This window comes from Zerene cesonia, unplaced genomic scaffold, assembly GCF_012273895.1.
Source record: "Zerene cesonia ecotype Mississippi unplaced genomic scaffold, Zerene_cesonia_1.1 Zces_u007, whole genome shotgun sequence".
Taxonomy (NCBI): domain Eukaryota; kingdom Metazoa; phylum Arthropoda; class Insecta; order Lepidoptera; family Pieridae; genus Zerene; species Zerene cesonia.
This window is the reverse complement of record NW_024045137.1, coordinates 1153356-1181085: the sequence shown is the minus strand read 5'-3', so window position 1 is coordinate 1181085 and position 27730 is coordinate 1153356. Positions and strand designations below refer to the sequence as shown.

General features: G+C 36.8%; 2 protein-coding genes across 2 annotated transcripts in view; one reads left to right on the top strand and one right to left on the bottom strand.

Annotated features, from left to right (window-relative positions):
* Positions 1-16097, bottom strand: part of LOC119839028 (glutamate receptor ionotropic, kainate 2-like) — a 36049-nt gene extending 19952 nt beyond the window's left edge. Inside the window, exons 1-3 of the mRNA XM_038365198.1 lie at positions 15838-16097; positions 2099-2211; positions 357-518 (exon numbers count right to left, since the gene is read on the bottom strand). Of these exons, the coding sequence (XP_038221126.1) occupies positions 357-518; positions 2099-2171 (235 nt within the window). The 5' untranslated portion in view covers positions 2172-2211; positions 15838-16097. The remainder of the gene's footprint in view (positions 1-356; positions 519-2098; positions 2212-15837) is intronic.
* Positions 16098-17147: 1050 nt separating this feature from the next.
* On the top strand, positions 17148-26937 carry LOC119839050 (complex I assembly factor ACAD9, mitochondrial). Its single transcript, XM_038365224.1, has 9 exons — positions 17148-17943; positions 18872-19033; positions 19515-19658; positions 21049-21199; positions 21981-22132; positions 22917-23032; positions 24127-24284; positions 25296-25367; positions 26146-26937. The coding sequence occupies exons 1-9, from the start codon at positions 17277-17279 to the stop codon at positions 26357-26359; spliced, it is 1836 nt and encodes a 611-aa protein (XP_038221152.1). The 5' UTR covers positions 17148-17276; the 3' UTR covers positions 26360-26937.
* The last annotated feature ends 793 nt before the right edge of the window (positions 26938-27730 follow it).

Below are 27730 nucleotides of genomic sequence, written 5' to 3'. Positions count from 1 at the left end.
AGGCAACCATTTTTTTTAGAAAATGTCATATTCGTGTTTTATCGACATAAACTTACTTTTTTAACAAATAGGTGGCGTTTGAGTAGTCCCAATTTATTATGACTCTTCCTGACATCTATTGGCGAATAATAATGCTATAAATGCGAAAGTTTGTGAGGATGGATGCATATGTATGTGTGCGTCTATTACTCTTTCACGCAAAAACTACTGAACCGATTGCAATTAAATTTGCTTCGTAGATAGCTGGACAACTGAAATAACACATAGGCACTTTTTATACCGATATTCCTACGGGATACGGACTTACGCGGTTTCAACCGCGGGTCACAGCTAGTATATATTAAGATAGGACATACCTTTTTTATAAGCTCGAAACGTATCCCTGGGAGTGGTGTATTGTATATCATATACCAGAGTGGATTCAGGAAGAATACTTCTCTCTTTGTTTATTCTATATATTGCGTATTTGAATGCCAGCTCAGCGCTCCCCCCTCTCGCGTCTTCGGTAAAAATTGCTCCTGAAACAAAAAAAACAATTATACCCTCAATTGTTTTCAATGCTATAAAACTAAAAATTAAATTTAACAAAGATTCTCATTTCTCACAGATACCGGATAAGCACAAAAAATTTCATCAAAATCGGTCAAGCCGTTTCGGAGGAGTATGGCAACGAAAACTGTGACACGAGAATTTTATATATTAGATTTTTATCATTAGCCCTTATATATTCCCACTGCTGGGACACAGGCCTCCTATGAGGGTTCAGGGCATAAACCACCACGCTGGCCAAGTGCGGGTTGGCAGATGTCACATGTCGTCGAACTTTCGATTCTCGGACATGCCGGTCTCATCACGATGTTTTCCTTCACCGTTTTCAGTAGTGGTGATGTTATCTACACGCGCAGATGAATTGAAAAATCAATTTATTTCCTACACGCTCGCCCGGTCTTGAACCCCGGCTTATCGATTTTGCAGTCCGAGGTTCTCACCACTGAGCCACCACTGCTACCGTTATATTTAATTTTATTTTTTACATTTGAACTATATGCGATACTAGCTTAAGCACGCGGCTTCCCACACGTTAAATTTGGAGCAGTTAATAGATGTTATTATGCATTTAAAACTCTCACAACGTTATCCTATCTCTTTTCTGTATTTTTAAGTTTTTGTTATGGACTAATGTTGTGAGAACTAAATAAATATGATTTTTATTATTATTATTAAGCCTTCCTCTTGAATCATTCTATCTATTAAAAAAGCCCATCAAAATCAATTGCGTAGTTTTAAAGACTTAAGCACACATAGAGACAGAGACTGACAGAGGAAGCGATTTTGTTTTATACTATGTAGTGAATATGTATATATCTATAGGGAAAATTCCATCATAAGAGCGCCTGAACCTACATCTTCCATGTTCACACCTAAGCAATCGGTTTTCTTCTACGCTGCATTTTAATATTATTGTAATATACTTTATTCGACGTATTAATTTTTACCCAAGACTGACAAATCGTGCCTAAATATAGCAATACTAGCTATCCGCCCGCGGCTATGCCCGCGTAGTCGCAGGAAACTTAGACCCGGGGTTTTTCTCGCATGTTCCCGTTCCCGTGGGATTTCCGGGATAAAAACTATCCTATGTCGGTCTCCTGGGTCCAAGCTACCCCTGCACAAATTTTCAGCCAAATTGGTTAATCTGTTCTTCAGTTATAAATAGTGTAACTAACACCACTTTCTTTTATATATATAGATTTGAATCTAATGGATTCATATTTATATATTTGGTACTAGCTAGCACACGTCCTCCTGACCACAGAAAAATTTAAACAAATAATTTTAAGTATTCAAATAATCAAATCTAGTCAGCTTTCATCTGTAGAAACTGTAGAAATCTTCCAAAGATGCTCTAGCTTTGGGGGAAAAGTAGAGCATGTGGGATTTCTACCCACTAAAACCTCCTCGGCGGCCAAACTCAAAGAACAAAAGCAGGGATCCTGGGATCTCCTAAGGAACGCACCAGGATAGGTGGTAAATGCTTACCATGTTATGACGATAATGGTGCTTTACAAAAAGTTTGTATTAAAAATTATTTCCTTACCAATTTTAATTACTGGTGACAATGATGATACTACATTCGCAATCGCCAGAATCCAACCCAAGCTGTTCCACATGATGCCTCGACATCACAGCATCCCGAATCCTGCCCGCTAGCTGGAACAATAGATCTTTGTTAGAAGATCTAGATTGAAATCTAATCTAAGGATTAGAATCAGTTACATTTTAAAATTCCGAACATAAAATAAAAATAGTCGTCAATGATTCCTTATACTTTTCTCCTTAAAAGCGGACGAAAGAAAGCGCATTCCCAGAGGCACTACCTCTTTGAATGCCTATGGGCGGTGGTGATCGCTTACCATAAAGCGAACAACCAGCTTAGTCGCCCGCTATGATATAATTTATTTTTTAAATAACTAATTTTTCGACGTCCATCTACCTATTGAAACTTCTCATAAGGTATTGTTATCTTATAATATTTACAAGTCAAAAACTTTCATTAGGCGCGAAAATCTTATACCTTTAAACGAGCAATTCTTGTAGATATATATATATATATATATATATATATATATACAAGAATTGCTCGTATATATATATATAATTGGAATCTCGGAATCGGCTCCAACGATTTTCATGAAATTTAGTATATAGGGGTTTTCGGGGGCGATAAATCGATCTAGCTAGGATTTTTTTTTAGAAAATGTCATATTCGTGTTTTATTCGTGTTTTTTTTTTCCTGACATCTATTGGTGAATAATAATACTATTTTGCTTCGTAGATAGCTGGACAACTGAAATAACACATAGGCACTTTTTATACCGATATTCCTACGGGATACGGTTACGCAGCACGCTTACGCGGTTTCAACCGCGGGTCACAGCTAGTAATTATTAAATTTACCATCCTTTATTTTCCACCAATCGGCATTTTAGGGTTGCCTGCATAAAATCAACCCTGAATCTCGGTTGTCGAGCCCCAATAAGATCATTAAAGTGGGGATTAAAATATTGATTGTGACCTACCGCAACTTGTGAGGTATTGTTGGATAAGTCTCTAAAAGTAAGGTCGAGGTTTCATACATGACTATTCATTTGACTATAAAGGCTTATTCGTCATCAAATTTTTTCTATTCTTTCAAAATTTATCATTTATAAAGCATTTCAATGCTATAAAACTAAAAATTATATTTAACAAATGCCGCGTTCCATCGATACAATATTGTAATCATTGAAATAATGTTTCATATTGGTTGTGACGGTTGTTAATCATCTCAATAGATGGCGTGGGGTGCCCCTTAGGCACATGAAACCGAAAGCGTAGAAGAAATTCGATTACTGTGGCGGGATCACGGGTGGCCGAGAGGCTAGGCGTTGCTACGGTTTGGCAAAGAACGCGGGTTCAAAGCCCGCCTCGTGATAAAACTTTTTCTATTCTTTCAAAATTTATCATTTATAAAGCATTTCAATGCTATAAAACTAAAAATTAAATATAAAGGTTTATTTAGATAGAACGCGTACTGAGTCGCGCCACAGTACAACCAAATGTCGCGTTATGACGCCGAATTGTGTTGTACTCTTCTTTATTCGAACCGCAAGGGATTGGAACATGCTTCCTGAATCTGTGTTCCCCGACGAGTACAATCTGGAGGTCTTCAAGAGAAGACTGAACAGGTACGTTACAAAATCCGACTAATAGTATAAACGCGAAAGTTTGTAAGGATGTGTGTGTGTTTGTTGCTCTTTCACGCAAAAACTACTGAACCGATTGCTGCGAAATTTGGTACGTAGATAGCTGGACAACTGGAATAACATAAATACTACTTTTTATCCCGATATTCCTACGGGATAAGAACTTACGCGGATGAAACCGCGGGGCGAAGCTAGTTTAATTATAAAATTTTCAGACATAACGGAAAAATTCATCACGCTCCCAGCTACGGTTGCGTGTTAAATTAAAAACACAACACAGAGGCAGGCTCGGCGGGAAATAGGTCGAAGCATTGATATGAAATAACTCAGAACATTGCAATGCAGGCAAGCGCGAGTCGCTCGTAATATGCGGGTTACGTCATTAAAATAACATAATTTTAGTTTTTAGCAATATAATTGTATGTATTTAACAGTTTTAATAAGTAGGTATATAGATGGATCATAGTCTGAATTAGCATTATCTATCTAGATAGATGGCATCGAGTATCCCTTAAGCACATGAATCCGAAGGACTAGAAGAAGGTAAGCGATCACGGGAGGCCGAGAGGCTAGACGTTACTACGGTCTGGCAAAAATACTCGGGTTCGAATCCCGCCTCATAGTCAATTGTATTCTATGCTTCAAGAATTTCTCACATAGGTAATTCACCTTATACGCAGTTATTATAAAATATAAATATTGTTCGAATTACTCTCCCTGTGACCTGCCGAAATGTTTATCTAACTGCCCATTCTATCATTTTTATTGGCCATTTATTTATTAGATTTTTCCGCTGTTTTAGTACTGAAATTGAGGGCTTAAATAACCTGCGATTTATAAGCACCTATCTATGTTTCACTATCCCATAATTTACGGACTGTTGGCGGTCAACGAGCATCGGCGTGAAATAGGATTTCTTTTATGTTACAGTCGGCTATGGAGCTGGTGGGACGCCTGATGGTAAGCGCTACCACCACCCATGGACATTTGGAGAGGCATAAGGTCCATTGCAGACCTTACGGCTCTACAAATGGATTGCCGACTTTTTGGGAAGGGATTGAGAAAGGATTGGCGATAGGAATAAAGGAAAGGACTGGGAAGGGTAAGGAAAAGGATATGGGCTATTTCATGCCGGTCTTCTGTGGGGGTGTGATACTTCCCCGATGCGAGCTGGCCCAATTCGTGTCGAAGCGTGCTCGACTACCACATACAACAAACGTACAAATGACAGTTATTGTTTAGGTGAGTGGAAACCCGTATCCTTTTCCTATTCTTCCTACTACTCTTTATCTCTCCCCTGGATCAATCCTTTCTGTATGCTATATTAGCTGCGCCCCGCGGTTTCACCCGCGTAAGTCCATATCCCGTAGGAATATCGGGATAAATAGTTGCCTATATGTTATTCCAGTTGTCCAGCTGTCTACGTACCAAATTTCATTGCGATCGAATCAGTTGTTTTTGCGTGAAAGAGCATTAAACATACACACATCCTTACAAACTTTCGCATTTATAATATTAGTAGGACTAGCTATTGTCCGCGGCTTCGCACGCATTCGGAGTAGTTTATACATAAAAACCATCCTCTTGAATCACTCTATTTATTAAAAAAACCCCATCAAAATCCGTTGCGTAGTTCATAATAAAGATTTAAGCACACATAGTGATATAGGGACAGTGAAAGCGACTTTGTTTTATACTATGTAGTTATTCATTTGCAGAGGGCAAAAAGTCTCCAAACAACCTTAAAGCTCTGAAAAAGTACATGGTTAGATGAGGTGACCTAGAGATAATATATTTCTGTTGCTGCTATAAAAACAAAAAAATAGCTTGAAAATCAGTAGGCGCAGTTATAAATTGGAGTACCTCGATTTATACAGTTGCTCTTTAGCTTATTAAAAATAATATATAATAATAGAAATATGTGTCCGCAATTCCGACTCGCACTTGACCGACTTTATGTTTACGTTACTTCTGCTAAAATTTTGCTTTAAGCACTAACTGTCACATATTACACACTGTCACATAGTTTAATTCTAGACAAAGCACTCGTAAAACCTATAGGATACTTCCTATTGACCTAGAATTAAAGGAATTGGCAAGGAACTACATGTCATTAATCACGATACATATTCTAAAGGCCCAGTTGCTCAGTGGTAAGGATCTTGGATCATTTCGCGTTAGGGTTTGGATTCGATACACTACAACAAACAATATTAAAACCTTTCTTTTTAAGAGCGGTGAATGACCACCTACGGCCTATTTCCACCTCCGACTCCCACTGCCTATATTTCTTACTCGTCCCTCCAATTGCGGAATCGTCTGCTGACTTCGGATGATGCAGTTGACATCTTTGCTAGTTGTCCAACTACTTTAGGCCTTTGATATTGGATGCCAGTAACCAGAAAATAAAAGTAATTCATTTCTATGTATCCTGTTTTTTTACAAATTATTATTACAATCAATGTGCGCTTTGGTTTAACGGTAAGTACAATGAATGAATGAATGATCCTGAATAAAATAAATAAATAAAATTCCATTGGCAGACGACCTATCGACTAAACTCCACTGTGTTCCATCTCACTGCATTATTAACCAGGGTAGTGGGAACTCTTGTACAGACACCTTCACGACCACGGCAGCGGACCTCAGCTCCATACCCTTCAATCGCTACCCTTTCTACGCGTGAACGAGGCTTCCTCCACCTTCCTCTGTGAGCCGGTGTGATGGGAACACATCTAACGCCGCTTTATCAACAGTTTGACCTAAATTATGATGAAACATAACAGAATTTCTGAATGGAAGTATGTTTGTAACTCGTCTCCGCCAAATCTGATGATGGCAATGAAATTTAGCTACTTCCTATCCGAATACAACGCCAGCGAAACTGCCAAGCCTGTTGCCTAGACTGTGTAGCCTACACCTAGTGAATTATAATTTATTACCTTTCCTTAATTTATAGTCACGTCCATTAATTTCAAAACATATTTTTCAAACTCAAAACATTGATAAGTCAATACATTTTCCAAGGTTTTCCAACGTAAAGTTGCGTTTGAAGTTGGACAGTTAAATTAATATTGTCACGAATAATAATTCAGTGCGGAAGTTTTGGCCAATTTGAATTTCGAAGTCTGCGAGATGTTAGTCTAATTAATATCATGGCGTCGCCGTTTTCCGCCATCTTGAATTCTAGAAAGTTCTGCCATACATGCTCTAAGGAATATCTTGTGGAGACATTAGGAATGTGTTGTAATTAAAAAAACTATAATAATACATGAAAACTAGAATAAAAATTCATTGAATATGTGTTTGCAACTTTTGATGTCGTTAAGTGATCGAAATTTGAAAATTTCAACAATTCTTAAATATATATAGAAAAAATGTATGTGTGTAATGGTTTTTAAGGTTTTATGCGACGCCGCGAGTCTCCCACGCGGACGAACCCACGGACAAAACCAAGTAATACTTTAACTTATGTGCTATTCTGATGCGTAAGCTACATCACTGCCGAGTATCATCAAAATCCACTCAGTGGTTTTCGTATAATAATAAGCATCCATACAACCCGTATGCCTGAAATTATTTGATTTGAAATACAAGATTTGAAGTACAAAACTCGAATTAAATCAAGGAAGGGAACCGAAGTCCCGTTTCCTTCCCTCACCCTTCCCAGTCCATTCCTACATTCCAGTCGACAATCCTTTCCTTATCCCTTATTCTTAAACCGGGCAGGACAATCATAGCGGCACTACCTCTGCGAATATTGACGCTCTACGAACCACCGGCTCACTTGCCCGCCATAAACAAGAACAATAAGTACATATAATTCGCTAACTCGCTGAGCATCCGTCACTTGACGCATGGTCAAAGAAGCCCGATTTAGGCGACATGTTTCATATATAATCTACCTATATCTCGTTAGGATTTCTGCGCGTATTACCAATGAAATAACGTTTTCTTTACAGTGGTACGAACATATCTCTAAAATGAAGGGTGTCGTCAGCGTCGCTTTTAAAATAATATTTAACCTTTTGACTAATATTCCGATCATCACTATCAATCGCTTTCGGAATCTTATATCTTTAAACGAGCGAAAATATATATATACATATATCTTATATCTTTAAACGAGCAATTCTTATATATATATATATATATATATATATATATATATATATATATATATATATATATATATATATATATATATATAATTGGAATCTCGGAATCGGCTTCAAAGATTTTCATGAAATTTAGTATATAGGGGGTTTCGGGGGCGATAAATCGATCTAGCTAGGAATCTTTTTTAGAAAATGTCATATTCCTGTTTTATTCGTGTTTTATCGACTTAAACTTACTTTTTTAACAAATAGGAGGCGTTTGAGTATTCCCAATTTATTATGACTCTTCCTGATATCTATTGGCGAATAATAATACTATTTTTTGGCGAATAATTAAAGTTCCAGCAGATGGCGTTGTTAAGTAACGAAGTCAATGAGTGTTTGCTTTGAGGTTAGACTAATTGTTTATATTGTTTTGTGTCTTCTTAATGCACGTGTTCACTTAAAAATGCCTAAACGATCTTGGAAAAAATGCTTATAAACAATCTAACTTCACGAAGTTAAACCGAGCAAAGCTCGGTCATCCAGCTACTATTTAATAATAGAATATAAAACACACAGAACATTTTAACGAGACTTCAACAACTTTAGATAAATATTTCACCATTCCAAAGGTTAGTTGGTGGCACTGTGAGGTTCGTACATAGTTTAGAATCAGAGCAGGTTTGACATTAATATCGCGGACGAATTCTAACAAGCACCCGTGGCCCCTTCACTTATGTGGCTCGACGGAACACAGCCGGGTTTTAGTCGGTAGGAATCCAACATAACCCACGATCTCTTCCACGGGGGCCGTGGGTGTCTATGCAAGATTTCCCTACTATAAAAAAAAAAAAAACAGGTTTCACATTTATGGAACCCCATAATTTTCAACCGTCATTTTCAAAAACGAAGGACGTTCTGCTTTCGACTGTATTTTTTATTTATCTTGATAAGTCTGGCGTTTTTCAACCAATTGACGGGATTCTTTTTGTATTTGATCATTGCGAGGGACAAAAAAATCATTATAATCATTTAGAAATTAAAAACTTTTTAGTCGTGTCAGCGTTGGTCACGGGTAGACTCAAACGCTTGCTCTAAAGTGTTCGAAACGTCGGGTTAATAATATAATGAATAAATCTCGTTTAAAATGCGTTAAAAAGTTTTTAATTTCTAAATGTATAATACTCGCGTAAAATCAAACACAAGAAAATACTATCATTATAATCAGCCAACCCGTTTAGGATGTGATCAGTAAGCTGATACACGGAAGAAATATATTCGATATTGATAAATTTGATGAAAAAATCGCGTTGGAAAATGTCTGTACAATTTCAAAACAATAATAAAAATTGTACTTTAAGAGCGTATTATTTCGTTTTATTCTTTTTTACTTTTATTTCGAAATCTTCTATTCGAAATTTACTGAAAATCTTCTATGTACACAAAGATTTTATAATACAATAGAGGGTTCTGAGTATTATATTCGTTTTTCTCGAATCGGTGGCTCGGTTCGCTCCAAATCCGGTGACACAGAGCACTTGGGTGTCATCCAAATGTGGGAGTTTCTTTGTGCCTCGTAAAGTATTCCATTCTTTGGTACTAACTGACCCACTTGGTGGTGTTGTCTATTACTAACATACAGTCATGATTTCAAATTTATTTCATAGTAGCTGAGCCACGCGGTTTCACCCACGTAAGTCCGTATCCCGTAGGAATATCGGGATAAAAAGTTGCCTGTATGTTATTACAGTTGTCCAGCTGTCTACGTACCAAATTTTATTGCAATCGGTTCAATAGCTTTTGCGTGAAAGAGCAACAAACACACACTAATCCTTACAAACTTTCGCATTTATAATACTAGCTGCGCCCCGCTGTTTCACCCGCGTAAGTCCGTATCCCGTAAGAATATCGGGTTAAAAAGTTGCCTATATGTTACTCCAGTTGTCCAGCTGTCTACGTACCAAATTTCATTGCAATCGGTTCAATAGTTTTTGCGTGAAAGAGCAACAAACACACACACATCCTCACAAACTTTCGCATTTATAATATTAGTAGGATTAGTAGGATAGTAGGATAATGGATGCCTCTGTATGGTAATTCACAGGCCTTCCCGTAGTCAATCCTTACCACTCAGAAGCAAGCAATGCATTTTCTGAGGCCCAACCTCTGCTTTCACGAGCGGTGATGGTCGCTTACCTCCAGACAAACAGCTCGGTTGCCTGCTATATATACTAGTCTTTGAACCACTTCCCACACTATACTTATCCTGAATAATTTACCAACAAAAGAACATATCAAAGCCAGTCACTACGGGCTTGTTAGCTGGAAAAGCTGAAGTGTGCAGCCGTGTACTAATCTAGCATCTTCTCAAAGGTTCTTATTGGGTTCTTGACTGCGATGACGTAAGCAGAAACGGCCGGAAGGTAAGGGGTTTTTGAAAGGTCGAATTTCATGATTCTATTTCTATACTAATACGTGTTATAATGCTGATAAGTATTAGTTGAACGCTCTTAGATCCGGAATTAATGGTTTAAAATTAAATTCCTCTTTGTATAGTTTATTTTACATAAATAAAATCGTGATATGGATAGTATATGGATAAAATACATTTAGGCTACATCATCACGATACGAAGAAACGGAAAAACATTGCTTATGATAGAAATGGTTAGGCCTTTTTTAGTTAATTAGATACAAAATATAAACCAACCCTCGGACAGTAACATAGATTAATGCAGACAACTCGGACGAATTATATAAAACTAATCTCATTTTAATCCCATTAAGTGTGGTCATAATTTCCGAAATAACATTAATAAAGTTATATTTTCTTGTGTTTGATTTTACGCGAGCATTACACATAGAAATTAAAGACTTTTAAACGGATTTTAAACGCGATTAATTCATTTTATTATTAACCCGACGTTTCGAACACTTGCTCGAGCGTGGTCACCAAGCTCGCTGTAAAGTGAAATAATCTTAATAATATATATAAATCTCGTGTCACAATGTTTGTCCTCAATGGACTCCTAAACCACTTAACCGATTATAATAAAATTCGCACACCATGTGCAGTTCAATCCAACTTGAGAGATAGGATATTTTAAATAATTTTAATTACGATAAATGACAACCCGGGCGGAGCCGGGGCGTGCAGCTAGTATAATGTATAAATCGCGTTTAAAATCCATTTAGAAGTATCAATTTTCTAAATTAAAAAAAATATTTTCTTATGTTCGATTCATTATACATCTTACGCGCTTAATCGAAATCGCTCATCCAGCGTAAAGTTTGCTCAGAACGCGTCATCATCACGATAAAAGATCCATTTTACGATTTTTATTTTATGTAATAGTGGGCAACTAAGCTGGTGGTCCGCCCGGTGGTCGATCACCACTGCCCATGAAACGTGTGCAGAGGTACGGCCGCTGGGAATGCCTTGCCCGCTTTTGAGATGAAAAAATAATGCTACTGAATCAAGCGTACAGGCCTCCGGCTCCCTCACCCCCACTCACCGAACGAAAAACAGTAACATACATATGCTACCCTTTCACGATGTGTGGGTGTGGTAAAAGTCCCGTGTCTAGTGGAGTATGGGGCAGATGATGTACATCTGTTTCACTGATCGATTTTCTTTACGGACAAGTAGGTGAACAGCCTTCTGTGTCCTGCCAGACCGCGACATTTTTTTTTCGTGCGTCCCCACCGGGAATTGAACACAGTATCCCTCGGTTCTACGCTCACGCGTTAAGCACTGTACCAAGGAGGCGGTCAGGCGGTCGGTACCAAGGGGTGTGGTACCTTCCCCAATTCAGTCGAAGGGTGCTCGACTCTCACACCCAAAATATGCCAAATTCGTGAAAATCGCTTCTACATAAATATACTTAAATCCTACTATCCTATCCTACTAACATTATAAATGCGAAAGTTTGTAAGGATGTGTGTGTTTATTACTCTTTCACGCGAAAACTACTGAACCGATTGCAATGAAATTTTGTATGTAGACAGCTGGATAACTGGAATAAGCTATAGGTAACTTTTCATCCCGATATTCCTACGGGATACGAACTTACGCGGGTGAAAACGCGGGGCGCAGCTAGTACTTGAATAAACCAATGTATGGGTTGGACCTAGACCACCAGAGAAGCAGTTCCAATAAGGGTAACAGACGTTCAATATTCATATTTCACACAAACAAACAGTTAAGTAATCTATGGATAGAACTTTAAAAACCAATATATACTCAACCGTGACTTTGACCCAGTTATCACTTTTACATATTGCTCGTTAGTTGACCGAGTTTTTGTTCTGGCATACTGATGTTTTGTTTGTTGATATAATTATCCACTTTTGTATGACAAAATATAAATATCATTAAGCTGAAGAGTTTGTTTAAAAGCGTGTTAAGTACATATAACACGCACTAATTATAAGAAGATGCATAAGGGGAAATTGTGTAAATGTCATCGATCCTTGATAACTTTTTTTTATAGTGGGGAAGTCTTGCATAGATACCAACGGCCCCCGGGGATAGAGCCGTGGGTTATGTCGGATTCTTACCGACCAAAACCCCACTGTGTTCCGTCCAGCCGCTTAAGTGAAGGGGTCACGGGAGCTGGTTAAAATTCATCCGCGACCCCATCCTTGATAACTGTATAAAGTTTAAGAGTATAAAGTCGGTTACGTACAAACATACAAATATACAGGTGAAGTTATTAAAATCGTGTTAATAGCGTTTCGTCTAACGTGATCTCCCTTTTATTTTCTACACTAATATTATAAAGAGGAAAACTTTGTTTGTTTGTTTGGTTGTAATGAATAGGCTCAAAAACTACTGGACCGACTTTAAAAATTCTTTCACCATTCGAAAGCTACATTATCCACGAGTTACATAGACTATATTTTATTTTTATTTTGGAAAAAAAATAGGGTTCCGTAACATATCTTTATTGAAACATCCAAACCAGTATACCTATAAAGCTGAAAGGTTAGTTAGTTCGTTTGATATTATTTAAACTCAAATATATAACTCTAATCGCAATAATTCAGATATTCAACTGGACAGCTATATGTTATAAAGCTGAAGAGTTTGTTCGTTTGTTTGTTTGAACGTGCTAATCTCAGGAACTACTGGTCCGTTTTGAATTATTTCAGTTTTAGATGCCCTACAATAAAAGTATTGAGGGAGAATTTAGGCTTTATATGTACCACGGGCGAAGCCGGGGCGGACAGCTAGTTTTTATATATAGCAATGATCTGCCTACATTCTTCTCTGTAAAAACTGCTCTCCGAACCGGTGGTAAATGTGAAAACTACATTATGGCGATTCAAAATTGCTTGTAGAAGAAGTCTTACAGAATAAATAAATTTAATTTTTAGTTTTTATAGCATTGAAATGCTTTTATAAATGAGAAATTTTTATGAAAGAATAGAAAAAAATCGATCACGGGTCGGGATTCGAACCCGCGTTTCTTGCCTAACCGTAGCAACGCCTAGCCTCTCGGCCACCTGTGATCCTGCCACAGTAATCGAATTTCTTCTACTTATCATTTCACAAAAAAAAAAATTATCAGAATAAATAAATGTTTCAAGTTTGACTTTAAATAACACGTAAGCTTTAGAAATCCTTAATGGTACCAGCAGGTTCTGACGCCTCCTTGGTACAGTGGTAAACGCGTGAACGTAGTACCGAGGGGTCCTGGGTTCGATTCCCGGGGGACAATAAAAAAAAAATGTCTCGCTCTGGCAGGACACAGAAGGCTGATCACCTACTTGTCCATAAAGAAAATCGATCAGTGAAACAGATGTATGTCATCTGCCCCATACCCCAGTAGGGGACACGGGACTTCTATTTTTACCAGCAGGTTCTATCGCGAGTGAAACCGCGCGTTACAGCTAGCAAATCCTAACAATATTATTTACAGCTTTCATTTGGCCTAAATATGTATTTAATTTTACCATTTGGTAAGGTAGTTGGAAAAAAAAAATATCTACCTCTTCCTTAAAAGGCCGGCAACACCTTCACAGGGACTCTTGTGAGGGTCATGGGCAGTGGTGATCGCTCGATAATGGGCGCACCACTTGTTCGTTTGTCCGCTTTCTTTTATAAAAAAAAAAAAAAAAGATTTGAAGATGCGGGTGGAAAACCACTCTATTCCTACATAAAGAGAAATATCCGCAAAGTTTTCATACTGTGCTATTCCAAACAAAAATACAAATTATCAAGACTTAAGGATGTATTTAATACTACCGGTCCACCCTGGTTTCGCCCGTCGTACATATATAGCCTATAGCCATCCTCAATATATGGGCTATATAACATTAAAATATTTTTTTCAAATCGGACCAGCAGTTTCTGAGATTAGCGCGTTCAAAGAAACATACTGTTCAGCTTCATAAAATTAGTATATATTTAGGTTATATGGTAACTATAAATAATGTACGAAATTATACGTTAGTGTTTACAGGCTATTAGTAAGTATAGTTATAGTTAATCTAGCCCTTAACCATATGCCGGGCAATTAATACGCGAACCCACAATGAACTTTGTATATCTTATCTTATATCTTTAAACGAGCAATTCTTGTATATATATATATATATATATATATATAATTGGAATCTCGGAATCGGCTCCAACGATTTTCATGAAATTTAGTATATAAGGGGTTTCGGGGGCGATAAATCGATCTAGCTAGGAATTTTTTTTAGAAAATGTCATATTCGTGTTTTACGTCTTAAACATAGTCACTTTTTATACCGATATTCCTACGGGATACGGACTTACGCGGTTTCAACCGCGGGTCACAGCTAGTGTTTATTTGAGCAGAGACTTAAGAGTATTTAGCGGGAATGTTTACACACAAGTAAGTGGCCTACGTTAGACGTTTAGCCGCATAAGTACGTATCCTGTAGGAATATCGGGATTAATAGTTGCCTATATGTTATTCCGGTTGTCCAGCTGTCTACGTACCAAATTTCATTGCAATCGGTTCAGTAGTTTTTGTGTGAAAGAGCAACAAACACACACACATCCTTACAAACTTTCGCATTTATAATATTAGTAGGATAGGATAGGAAGTAGGATAGTATAAAACAAAGTCGCTTTCTCTGTCCCTATGTATGCCTAAATCTTTAAAACTACGCAACGGATTTACACGGGTTTTTTTAATAGATAGAAGTATATAATGATAGATAGAGGAAGAGTGAGAGATAACATCTATGACTACTCCGAATTGACGAGAGCGAAGCCGCGGGCAAAAGCAAGTAAGGTATAAACTAAAGTTCACAAACAATTTACTGTTCAATATAAGTACCCACTCATTCATTCTTTACTTAATTTGTACCACACGCTACCCTGAATCGCGCAAGCGAAATATTTTCAATACGTAATGTATAATACATCATCAATGGTCTCGTTTTATAAGCTTTTCCTACCGGCCAGTCGTGTAGACTGTAATACAATGATTCCACCTTCTCTCCTCGACAAATTCATTAAACGTCGCACAACCAACGCGATTAGAGATTATATTATAAATTCAAAACATGATGATAACTTCACACTTGACTTGGTAAATTTTATCTATGTTACATACAATGTAACTACTAAGCTGTTATATTAATCAGTTTATTCACGGTCAAAAAGCCGATTACAGATGCGAGAAAATATAGGCACAGATAATATAATGCTATACTAGTATAGGCATAGAACATTATTCCGTAAACATTATCTATCCTGATTCCTAATTCAGAATCTAGAATATGTTATAAAAAATAATTTTATAATCAAAATTTTATACAACCTAAAAATGTCACATTTATTTAACATGACATACAAAGTTAACCTAGGGATGCGCCAATTACAAATTTATAGGTACAAATCCAATTATTACTAATATCCGTTAATTAAGCCACTATATCGATTATTCGCACTCACTTCCGCTCGAAGGGAAACAAGAAAAAACTCATTTTATGTCTATTGAACACACTTACCATCAAAAAATTCCTTTATAATGCAAAGAATACGAGACCACTAATTCGTTTTTCATGTCACAGATACTTGAACATGCTTACATCCTCGTCAATAATCAACATTTAACGTCATTTTAACAAGAAAAATACACATTCAATCATCACAAAGCACGTAATAAATTATTATTCATATAAATATTACTTAATAATAGTCGATTTTTATCAAAAACACGCTCAATTTTACATAAATCTACATCGAAAAAATAACGCGCGTCGCTCAAAGAAAAGCGGGTCCTACTGATTATTTCATAAGAATACATAGCTATGATTATGTAAAATAACATAAATTCATTGCAAACAAACAAAAATGATCCTTATAATAACTTGTGGTGGGTTAATATTACGATAATCACGAGGGGGTGGTAAATTTTCATCCCACAATAAGGGAGGGTATAGAATGTCACGAGGGATGTCCTCAATGTAATGTTGTTACCTCGCCTGTCCATTGTTATACTCTATTGTCTATTCGTTATTTTTAGAACGTGAACCGATATTCGAATATCGAATATTATTGAAACTTTTTATTACAAATAATAATTTATGAAATAACAATTGTGGTAATAGATTGTAGCTTTTAGATAACAACTGCAGTTATTATAAAAATAAGGAAATGTTTAACTTGATAGTAACTCTAAAGATCGTTAATAGAAATCATAGACTAACATTCTTTGAGTTTTCACTTACGACCTTATAAAGTAAATTGAAGTAAATAACACAAATTCAATTTATGTTTGCTCATGTTCCAATTATTTTCATAGAATTATCAATATAACATTATGACATGTTTAATGAAAAAACACAATAAATTTATACATATCGCATATTTTGTGCGACACGAAGCTTTCATTAAAACAATTTTATACAGCGATAGGTTGAATCAATACTACGACAACTTGAAGGTTTTACAATTTCAATTATTTACTTATATAACTATAGATTTCAGTAAGCTATTTTTTTATTAAGTAATAGCTACCTTGCTATATTTTTTGTGAAGGTTTTAGTAATGATATTTCTATAGGTATATAATTCGTATGTAAAGATCGGTGGTGAAAATATTCATTATTAATACTTCTCTTAAAAAAAAAATTATCTCATAATGTTCTGATCGAATATTTTTTTATCATCAAGAGTATGTGATAATTATCATACAATATTTTATTCTTTCCCACAATGGTCCCATGAATCAATCGAGCATATTATCTTTATCGATTCTTAAAAAACGATTTCGATTACAGTTTCGAATTTTATTATGACGTTTGACATTCGGGTTTGAGTTTGACATTAATGATAACCTAAAAAAAAGTTGAGTTCTGTTACGTGATTATTGTTGAAAATAAATACCTATCTCATTAGAAACTAATAGCAATAAATTATTTAAAAGTTCCTGCATAAAATTGCAAATGACCACAATGAATATCGCATGTAAATTGACTGTGCTGCCGTATCAAAGTATTCGAAAAACTTTTATTAGAAAACTGAGAATATCAGCATTTAACTACGATTCTGCGGGATCTACCCAACCGAAAGTACAAGAAGAGAAGTTCGACTTTGAAGATCTGAAAACAATAGAACGCGTGGAGCGCAGAAACGCTAAAATAGAACCATTCATGAAAAATGTATTCGTATCGAAATACAACCGCGACATGCTCGCGTATCCGGAAATTCTAAACAAAGAAGAGAACACACAACTTGAAAATAGATTATCCGTGTTAGAAAAAGTGTTTTCCGATCCAAAAAGTTCCGTAGATGACAGAAAAACTGCTATGCGAAATGCTAATATTTACGCCGCAACGGTCGGCTTGACTAACGGCGGTTTGGCGGCAAATCATACAGAACTGTTACGATATTTAGAACTCATAGGAACAGATCTTCAATTGGGACAGCAAATTAGTGACCATTGGGTGGGTTTAAATGTATTAAAAAAGGGTTTAAACCCGGATGATTATATGAATATTGTTGACGACTTGAAATCAGGGGATGATACCATAACGTTATGTATTAAGGAGAGAATATCTGAGAGACTGGCTCAACCAGACTTCCGGTCAACTGCTGAATTGGATGATAATGGTGATTAAGTTTATATTACTACTAGCTGCGCCCCGCGGTTTCACCCGCGTAAGTCCGTATCCCGTAGGAATATCGGGATAAAAAATAGATGTTGGCCGATTCTCAGACCTACCCAATATGCTTACCAAATTTCAGAGGAATCGGTCAAGCCGTTTCGGAGGAGTATGGCAACGAAAACTGTGACACGAGAATTTTATATATATAGATATTACAACAAAGCATATCTCAATTGACTATTGCGTTAAACATTTTGATTTAATCTGAATCTGATCTGCTATTCAAAATTAGTCTGAATATGCTATTGTCAATTAATGCTTAACCAATTTCGAAAACTACCATCATAGGATGTTTGTGTGATCCTTGAGTATCACACTGATATAGCTCGGGGCATACAGGTATCACATAAACACCAATCAAAGAATTTTTGAAATTGGCCCAGTACTTCCCGAGATAAGCATGTTCAAATAAACAAATTCTTAATAAAGTGTTCTAAAGTGTTTATTAATTACAAATGTTTATTTTTCATGTTTTTAAACTATTTATTAAAACACACTGATCTCAGGAACAATTGGTCCAATTATAAAAATGCTCTGAACTATATCAGTGTATCTCAGAATTTATATATATCCAATGATGAAGGAAAATAAAATCAGTCTTGTACAATACAGACAAACAAACTCTTTTGCATTATATTATTAGGAATAGATAAATATTAAACAACCCACACAGGTATAATAATTGTGAATGTCTTTTCAACTCCCTCTAACGAGAATCAATCTAAGTATTATTTTGCAGAGTATTATACATTTAGAAATTATTAGTCTCCATGTGATACTCGCTTTAAAGCATGTCACGTTAAATAACACAGCAAATAAATTGGATTTAAATTCAGTTAAAAAGTTATTAATTCATAAGTCTAAATTTCCAGGTATTTGGAGGCTAAACGGAGAAAAGGTCTGCATCAACCCCTCAGGATATCTGCTGCCCCTCTGCATAGTCGAGAACAACAGGATAATGGCGTTCCTGGTTCACCCTGAGGCTGAGGGAGTCATATTCAAGGATAACTATGTGCTTTTTAATAATGTTCCTGGTGAGAGATGAATGCACTGCTATATAAGCACATATATAAATAGGAGGCCCATATCCTTTTCCTTACCCTTCCCAGTCCTCTCCTTTATTCCTTTCGTTAATCCTTTCTTCAACCCATTTCAATTTGAAGTTGGCAATTGACTTCGCAAATGTTCATGGGCGGTGGTAGCGCCTACCATCACGCGACCCACCAGCTCCATTGCCGACGGTGACATAAAAAAAAACAGCATAACCATTATTTACGAAAAACTATGCTATCTTCCGAACACAAGATTTATCAGCTTTCAAATAAAGAAAGAAACATAAAAATCAGTTAAACCATGTTCAAGCTCTGAGGTAACAAAAAAAAAAATACAACCTAAATACACATAGAAAAATGATGGACAGGTTTTCTAGTGGATTATCCTCCATCATCTTAGTTTCATCATCATCTTATCATCATCTTCATCATCTTAGTTTTGTGTTAAAAATTTCTTTTACAGCAACACCACTTCAAAAGGCAACAGACGAATTACTCAGCAAAGTGCTTGGCGCGAATCGCTTGCACACGGCCACACTGTGCAGAATAAGCCTATCGCAAGCGATGAAATCCTGTCTAGATTATGTGAGACCTAGATTTTTGAATGGTGAGTGTGAAGCGACGCGCCTATGAATCGTGCAAGCGAAATGTTTTCACTGCAGATGATATATATTACTTACCAATATCATCCCATCGGGGCCAGGTCCCAAAGTACTGTGGAGGAAGGAAAGTGGTATTCCTCCATCGAAAATGGGAAGAGCCTCGACCAGTCTACATATCTGATCGGCAAAATACTTGTATGCATTGTCTCCAGAAAACAATTCGCTTGCGCGATTCAGAGCAACATGTCGTTTCAAGTGTTTATCAGTGTTTCGTACCCAAAGGATAAAATGGGAACATTTTACTCAGACTTCCCTGTCCGCTCCCCACCAGGCAGTATTTCAGGAACCGTGATAGATTTTTTTTTGTGAAGTCCCGTGTCCCCTAGTGGGGTACGGGGCAGATGATGTACATCTGTTTCATCAGACAGAGACAATTTTTTTTTTGTGCGTCCCCACCGGGAATTGAACCCAGGACCCCTCGGTTCTACGCTCACGCATTAACCACTGTACCAAGGAGGCGGTCATCCGTGATAGTTGCACAGTTGTAATTTTCGGAGATTACATCCGAAAATGTGTATTTCTTGACCCTATAACAATATATATTTAATCAAATTTTATTCAAATCAATAAACAACACTAAGCACGGTCATAAACTGGATGGGTGACTAATATTTCTACACGTTTCGCCAGACAAATAATAAATGGGTCAGGCGCGAGTACGCCTGACCCATTTATTATTTGCTCGTCTACACTAATTTTATAAAGAGGCATAATTTGTATTTTTCTCTTTTTCGTTTGTTCGTTTGTTTGTTTGTAATGGATAAACTCAAAAACTACTGGACTGGATTTTAAAAATTCTTTCACCATTAGAAACTTAGCTGAGTGACATAGACTAAATTTAAGTTTTAATTTTATAGTATTGAAAAAAAACACGGCTTCGTTGCCCACCTGTTCGAATTTTATCTATTCTTTCAAAATTTCTCATGATTTCTTATTCTTATTTTCTTAACTCTGTACTGTAGACGCCTCCTTGGTACAGTGGTAAACGCGTGAGCGTAGAACCGAGGGGTTCTGGGTTCGATTCCCGGTGGGGACAATAAAAAAGAAATGTCTCGGTCTGGCAGGACACAGAAGGCTGATCACCTACTTGTCCATAAAGAAAATCGATCAGTGAAACAGATGTATATCATCTGCCCCATACCCCACTAGGGGACACAGGACTTCACTTTTTAACTCTGTACTGTAAACTTTTATAAAGATAAAAGATTGGGAAGAAACTGGCCTTTGAGACACAGTTCACCACTAGTTCGTAGGTCAGGGTCTGTATAAATGAATATGTAGCACGGGCGAAGCCGGAGAGAGCTGCTAGTTTTTAATATAAAACATCTCTTTCAGGCAAACCCCTCTCCGAGCTGACCACAATAAGATCGGTGATCGGAGATACCCTCATCCACACATATGCCTCCGAGAGTGTAGAGTACTTCATAGCTGGTCTCCTGGACGGTTATTTGGAGCCTGATGCTGAAGTGGAAATGGCTATGAGCAGGTGGGTTGGATTATCTTGGTCTCATTGTACTAAAATCTTAATATATATAATTTACATGTTACATTGTTTGTCCACCGTGTACCCCTAAACTACTCAACCGATTTTAATCAAATCTACACACCGTGTGCAGTTTGATCCATTGTAAAGTGTGGCGGGAGTTCTTATTATTCCAATTAAGTCATATAACTACCCCGGGCGGAGCCGGGGCGAGCAGGCTAGTGTTTCATAAAAACTTTGTTTTAATGACAAGGGACATGGTAAAATTTAATTTTGTAATTTTTTGGTTTTAGTTTATTTATTTAATATTTTTATATAGACGCTCTTCCAAAGGAGATAAATGCTTCTTTCCTTTCGTCCTTTCAATCTAGATAAAAAGTATCTTAGTATATAATCCTAACACCCAAGTCGGCTCATACCCTGTCTGTTTATCGAATTTCATCAAAATCCGTTCAGTAGTTTCAGCGTGATTGACGGACAAACATACAAACAAACAAACTTTTACATTTATGATATTAGCGTAATAAGTGTGATATTTGAGACATATCAGTCTGAGTCTATGGTATTTTACTAATATTATAATGGCAAAAGTTTCTAAGGATGTGTGTGTTTGTTGCTCTTTCACGCAAAAACTACTGAACCGATTGCAATGAAATTTGGTACGTAGACAGCTGAACTACTGGAATAACACATGGGCAACTTTTTATCCCGATATTCCTACGGGAAACCGCGGGGCGCAGCTAGTGTTCAATTAAACTAATTGATGTTTTTTCCCTTTTTTCAGGAACTTCATGGCGAATCACGCGCAGAGTCTACTGCTGAAACTCTTAGCCATACCGGGCGTCGAGAAGCAGAAGGAGTGCCTCCACCTGCTGGAGAACATGAGATCTCTCTCATTCAGGGGGGAGTCTGTGGACGAAGTCAACTTTTTCATAGGTGATTATTTCTATTACCAGCTTCGCCCCGCGGTTTCACCCGCGTGAGTCCGTATCCCGTAGGAATGTCGGGATAAAAAGTTGCCTATATGTTGTTCCAGTTGTCCAGCTGTCTACGTACCAAATTTCATTGCAATCGGTTCAGTAGTTTTTGCGTGAAAGAGCAACAAACATCCATACATCCATACAAACTTTCGCATTTATAATATTAATAGGATATATATATATATATATACAAGAATTGCTCGTTTAAAGAAGATATAGGTAACTGGCGATCCGCCCCGGGTTCGCCCGTGGTACTTATATAGCATAAAATATTTTTCTCACGCCGCTATAAGAATAAATGGTAAAAAATTTGGGTAAAGCAACGATCGGCACGGTCATAAAAATGGGACATATCTATACTAATATTATAAAGCTGAAGAGTTTGTTTGAACGCACTAATCTCAGGAACTACAGGTCCGATTTGAAAAATTCTTTCAGTGTTAGACAGCCCATTTATTGAGGAAGGCTATCCTATTAATATTATAAATGCGAAAGTTTGTATGGATGTATGGATGTTTGTTACTCTTTCACGTAAAAACTACTGAACCAATTGCCATGAAATTTGGTACGTAGACAGCTGGATAACTGAAATAACACATAGGCACTTTTTATACCGATATTCCTACGGGATACGGACTTACGCGGGTGAAACCGCGGGGCGCAGCTAGTAGGCTATATATGTGGCACGGGCGGAGCGCTAGTAAATAATATAGATAAACAAATATCATTTTATTTCGCAGCGCTTCAAGGCTTGCACTACGCTGGTAATTTCATGTCGACTGAAATCAAGAAGATGAGGAATCCATTCCTGAATCCAAGTTTCGTTTTTAAGAAAGTACTCGCGAACAAATCTCAGGTAATGTTAAACCGAGAAAGAGAGAGAGAGAGAGAGAGTAGTTCATTTCTACAGCAATGGTCACTGATGTCCCTGGGGGCGGATAGATACCATATTTTTTCTCTTGAATCACTATCTATGAGAAATTTTGAAAGAATAGAAAAAATATGATCACGAGGCGGGATTCGAAACCGCGTTTTTTGCCTAACCGTAGCAACGCCTAGCCTCTCGGCCACCCGTGATCCCGCCACAGTAATCGAATTTCTTCTACTCTTTCGGTTTCATGTGCCTAAGGGGCACCCCACGCCATCTATTGAGATGATTAAGAACCATCACAACCAATACGAAACATTATTTCAATGATTACAATATTGTATCGATGGAACGCGGCCTTTGTTAAATTTAATTTTTTAGTTTTATAGCATTGTAATGCTTTATAAATGAGAAATTTTGAAAGAATAAAAAAAAATTGATCACGAGCCGGGATAGCATTTCAATGCTATAAAACTAGAAATTAAATTTCGCTCTATCTATTAAAATAAACCCCCATCAAAATCCGTATCGTAGTTTTAAAGATTTAAGCATACCAAGGGACAGGGACAGAGAAAGCGACTTTGTTTTATACTATGTAGTGATAATTTTACTTATTACTTTCTCGTATTTGATTTTACGCGAGTATTATACTTTGGGAATTAAAGACTTTTTATAACGGATTTCATTTATTTGGAAATTAAAGATATTTTTTACCGGATTTTAAAAGCGATTTATTCATTATATTATTGAATCCGAGGTTTCGAACACTTTACAGCGAGCGTGGTCACGGGGAGACTGAGTCAAAAAGAAGTCACGTTAGTCAAGTGTTTGACCTAGTTCTATTTCACCGTTTCTAAATGCGAAAGGTTGTAAGGATGCATGTGTGTGTTTGTGTTTGTTTGTTGCTTTTTCACGCAAAAACTACTGAACCGATTGCAATGAAATTTGGCATACAGACAGGATATGAGCCGACTTGGGTGATAGGATACTATTATCCCGATCAAATGCTCCCTCGGGATAGAACAGGAATCTTGATACGCGAACGGAGCCGGGACTAACGTCCAGTTTACCGTGGTTTCCAGGAATCAGACAATCCGAAACTCGACTTGCACCTGGCGGAACATCTACATCCGACACTGAAGCCCGCTTCGGATAACTTGGAATACTGTGTCAAGAGGATGAGGTTCGTCTGCGAGACGATGCTCGCGAGACACGGTCTGGACGTGGCCACCGCTTATACGTGAGTTGTAGGCTATTCATTCATTCATTCGTTCGTTCGTTCGTTCGTTCACCCATTATCTAGAATAATGTATCGAGTGAATAAGATTTTTGTTCATAAATTTACAATATTTACATTCACCAATGCATACAATTCATTCATTCATTCGTTTATTCATTCATTCATTTAGTCATTCGGTCGGTCATAACCAGGCTCAGATAATGCACTATGTGAAGCGAATGTGATTCGGTTGTGTTATGATGTTAGTGAGACACGGTCTGGACGTGGCCACCGCTTATACGTGAGTTGTAGGCTAATCATTCATTCGTTCGATCATTCACCCATTATCTTGAATAATGTATTCAGTGAATAAGGTTTTTGTACATAAATTCTATACACACAACAATGCATATAATTTATCATTCATTCATTCGTTTGATAACCAGGCGCAGATAATTAACTGTGTATAGGGTGGTTGTAATACGACGTTAGTGACACATGGTCTATCATGGTCATGGTCGTCGATTGTACGTGAATTGAAAATAAAAAATTTCATTCGTTCATTCATTTATTCAACCAGGCTCGGCAACAAAACTATGTGAAGTGAATGGAATTTGTTTTTGATACGGTGTTACCGAGACACGGTCTGAAAGAGGCTGTCGATTATACGTCTGTTGTAGACTCAATTAATTAATTAATTAATTAATTCATTCATTCATTCGTTTGTTGTTTCATAAGCGGGCTTAGATAATATACTGTGTCAAGAGAATGAGATAAATTTGCGAGAGATGTTGTGTCGAAGTGGCGACGTCATATACGTGAGTTGTAGACTAATTAATTATTCATTCATTCATTCGTTCACTCATTATCTAGAATGTTACGGGTGATCGAGAGGCTAGCCGTTGCTGCGCTTTGGAAAAAGACGCGGGTTCGAATCCCGCCTCGTGAACGGTTTTTTTTCTTTTCTTTAAAAATTAAAAAAAAAGTTGTATGCAAATAAGTTATTTTATTCTTTTTTTTTTCTTATTCCAGTGAATTAACTAGACTGGCGGAAGCAGCCACAGAGATTTTAGCTATGACGTCAGTGCTTGGTAGAGCTTCTAGGTGAGTTTCTATTGTGTCCCTCCTTTGGTATCTGTGGAACTGCTTGATTGATGTTGATGAAACTCTAGCTCAAAATAGGTGCGTCGGTTCTATAAAATGTTGTTGGTCAAAATGCAATTTTTTAGTGCCGGTTCGATTCTCTATAGGGACAAGTAGTAAGACTTAGTGAGGGTTGGTCTGGGTCGTACTATCTATAGCTATAAAACATACTTTCATTAATTTACTTTTACTATTATATTAATATTATAAATGCGAAAGTTTGTAAGGATGTGTGTGTTTGTTGCTCTTTCACGCAAACACTACTGAACCGATTGCAATGAAATTCGGTACGTAGATAGCTGGACAACTGGAATAACATATAAGCAAATCTAGCAAATTAGCAAGGCTTTTTATCACGATGTTCCTACGGGATACGGACTTGCGCGGGTGAAACCGCGGGGCGCAGCTAGTTAATTATAAACTTAATTGTTACGAAGTTATTTACTTAATCTAAGTAAATTAATTTTTATTTTTGTGTAATCAGCGTATAAAAATCTATAACTATAGCATTGAACACCATATTTGGGACACTGTATAGCTAAAACATCTATACTAACATTAAAAAGCTGAAAAGTTTGTTTGTTTGAACGCACTAATCTCAGGAACTACTCGTCCGATTTGAAAAATTCTTTCAATGTTAGATAGCCCATTTATTGAGGAAGGCTATGGGCTATATATGTACCACGGGCAAATCCGGGGCGGATCGCTAATGCATTAAAAAAAAAAATATTTATTTCAGATCGTATTGCATAGGCGTCAGGAACGCAGAGAACGAGATGAAGATAGCGGCGAGTTTCGTGGAAGCGAGCAAAGACAGGACGAAGCGGTTGTTAAACGACATCGTGGACGGGGAGTACCTGAATCTAGACCACTTTAGGGTCCAATTCGGCAAGAAATTACTAGATAGCACCGATCACATCGTGGAAAGACCGACCGCTAGAGTGTTTTGGTAGAAAGTGGTAATAATTAGTAGAAAAGATGCTGAAATTGGTAGTGCGGAATTGGTGCGTTTGTAAATGTCGTATTCCGAATTAATATTTCGGTTGAAAGTGTATTTTGACGTATTATTTTTCAGGTAATTTTGTTAGAAAAAAAACTTCTATAGCTTAAAATGGTTTTCTTATAATAAGTCTCCTTGTTGAATATTGCCATAATTATTAAGGTACACTTTCTTAAAAATACTTTTCCTTTTTAACACGCTTTTCGTCTGTATGTTTGTATGTTAACGACGTATTTAGACTGGATTTTGATCGAATTTGAAAATAGATATTTAATTCATACTTTGTACACTTATCAAGGATCGGTGAGACTACAATAATATCATGAGTTTTTCTTATTATCCTGATTGGGATCGTTGGGATTAAATAAATTTTCTTACGTATGCTCTGTATAAGAACAAGTGAGTTTTCTTGATTGTTTTATTAAAGCGTGTTTTTTAACTATGTTTATTTCTAGCTAGCGGTCCGTCCCGGCTTCGCCCGTGGTGCATATATATAGCCTAGCCTTCCTCAATTAATCTAACACTGAAAACCGGATCAAATCGGACCAGTAGTTGCTGAGATTAGTGCGTTCAAACAAACAAACGAACTCTTGGGCTTTATAATATTAGCATAGATTTAATTATATTAACTCAATAATAAAAGGCATAAATAAAATCGTTTTGGGGACATGAAAATTACCATTTTTTATTCCATTGGAAACCGAATCTAGGCATCTGTTAAATTTATTTTGTTAACAAAAGTAGGTTTATTTATAAACTTAGAAACCCGCAGTCGAAAAGCATTACCATTTTTTGCGCAGTTGGGTAAATATCTTAGTTGACTCAATTGGTTTTAATTGAACATTATTAAAAAATTTAGTAAACTTATAGTCTATATTTGATTAATGTTAAGTTGTACATAGTTTATGGTTATAATAAATAATTTAAAATATTAATTTTGTTTTATTTTATACTAGCTGTAACACGTGGTGTCACTTTCGTAAAAAGTAGCCTATGTGCTAATCCAGACTATAATCTATCTCTGTATCAAAGTTCATATAGATACGATAAGCTGTTTTCGCGTGAAAGAGAAATAAACATCCATACATCCATCCATACTTTCGCTAGCTATCAGCCCGCGGCTTTGCCCGCTTACGGGCTTACGCTTACTAAAGGAAAAAATAGATACCAGGTGTTTCTTCCAGTAGTTTCCGTTTCCACGGGATTTCCGGGATATAAACTGTTCCATGTTCTTTCTATAATCTCAAATTATCTGCACCAAACTTCAACGAAGTCGGTTCTGTGGTGTGACGTGGGCATCCGCAAAAAAAAGACTAATTCTACC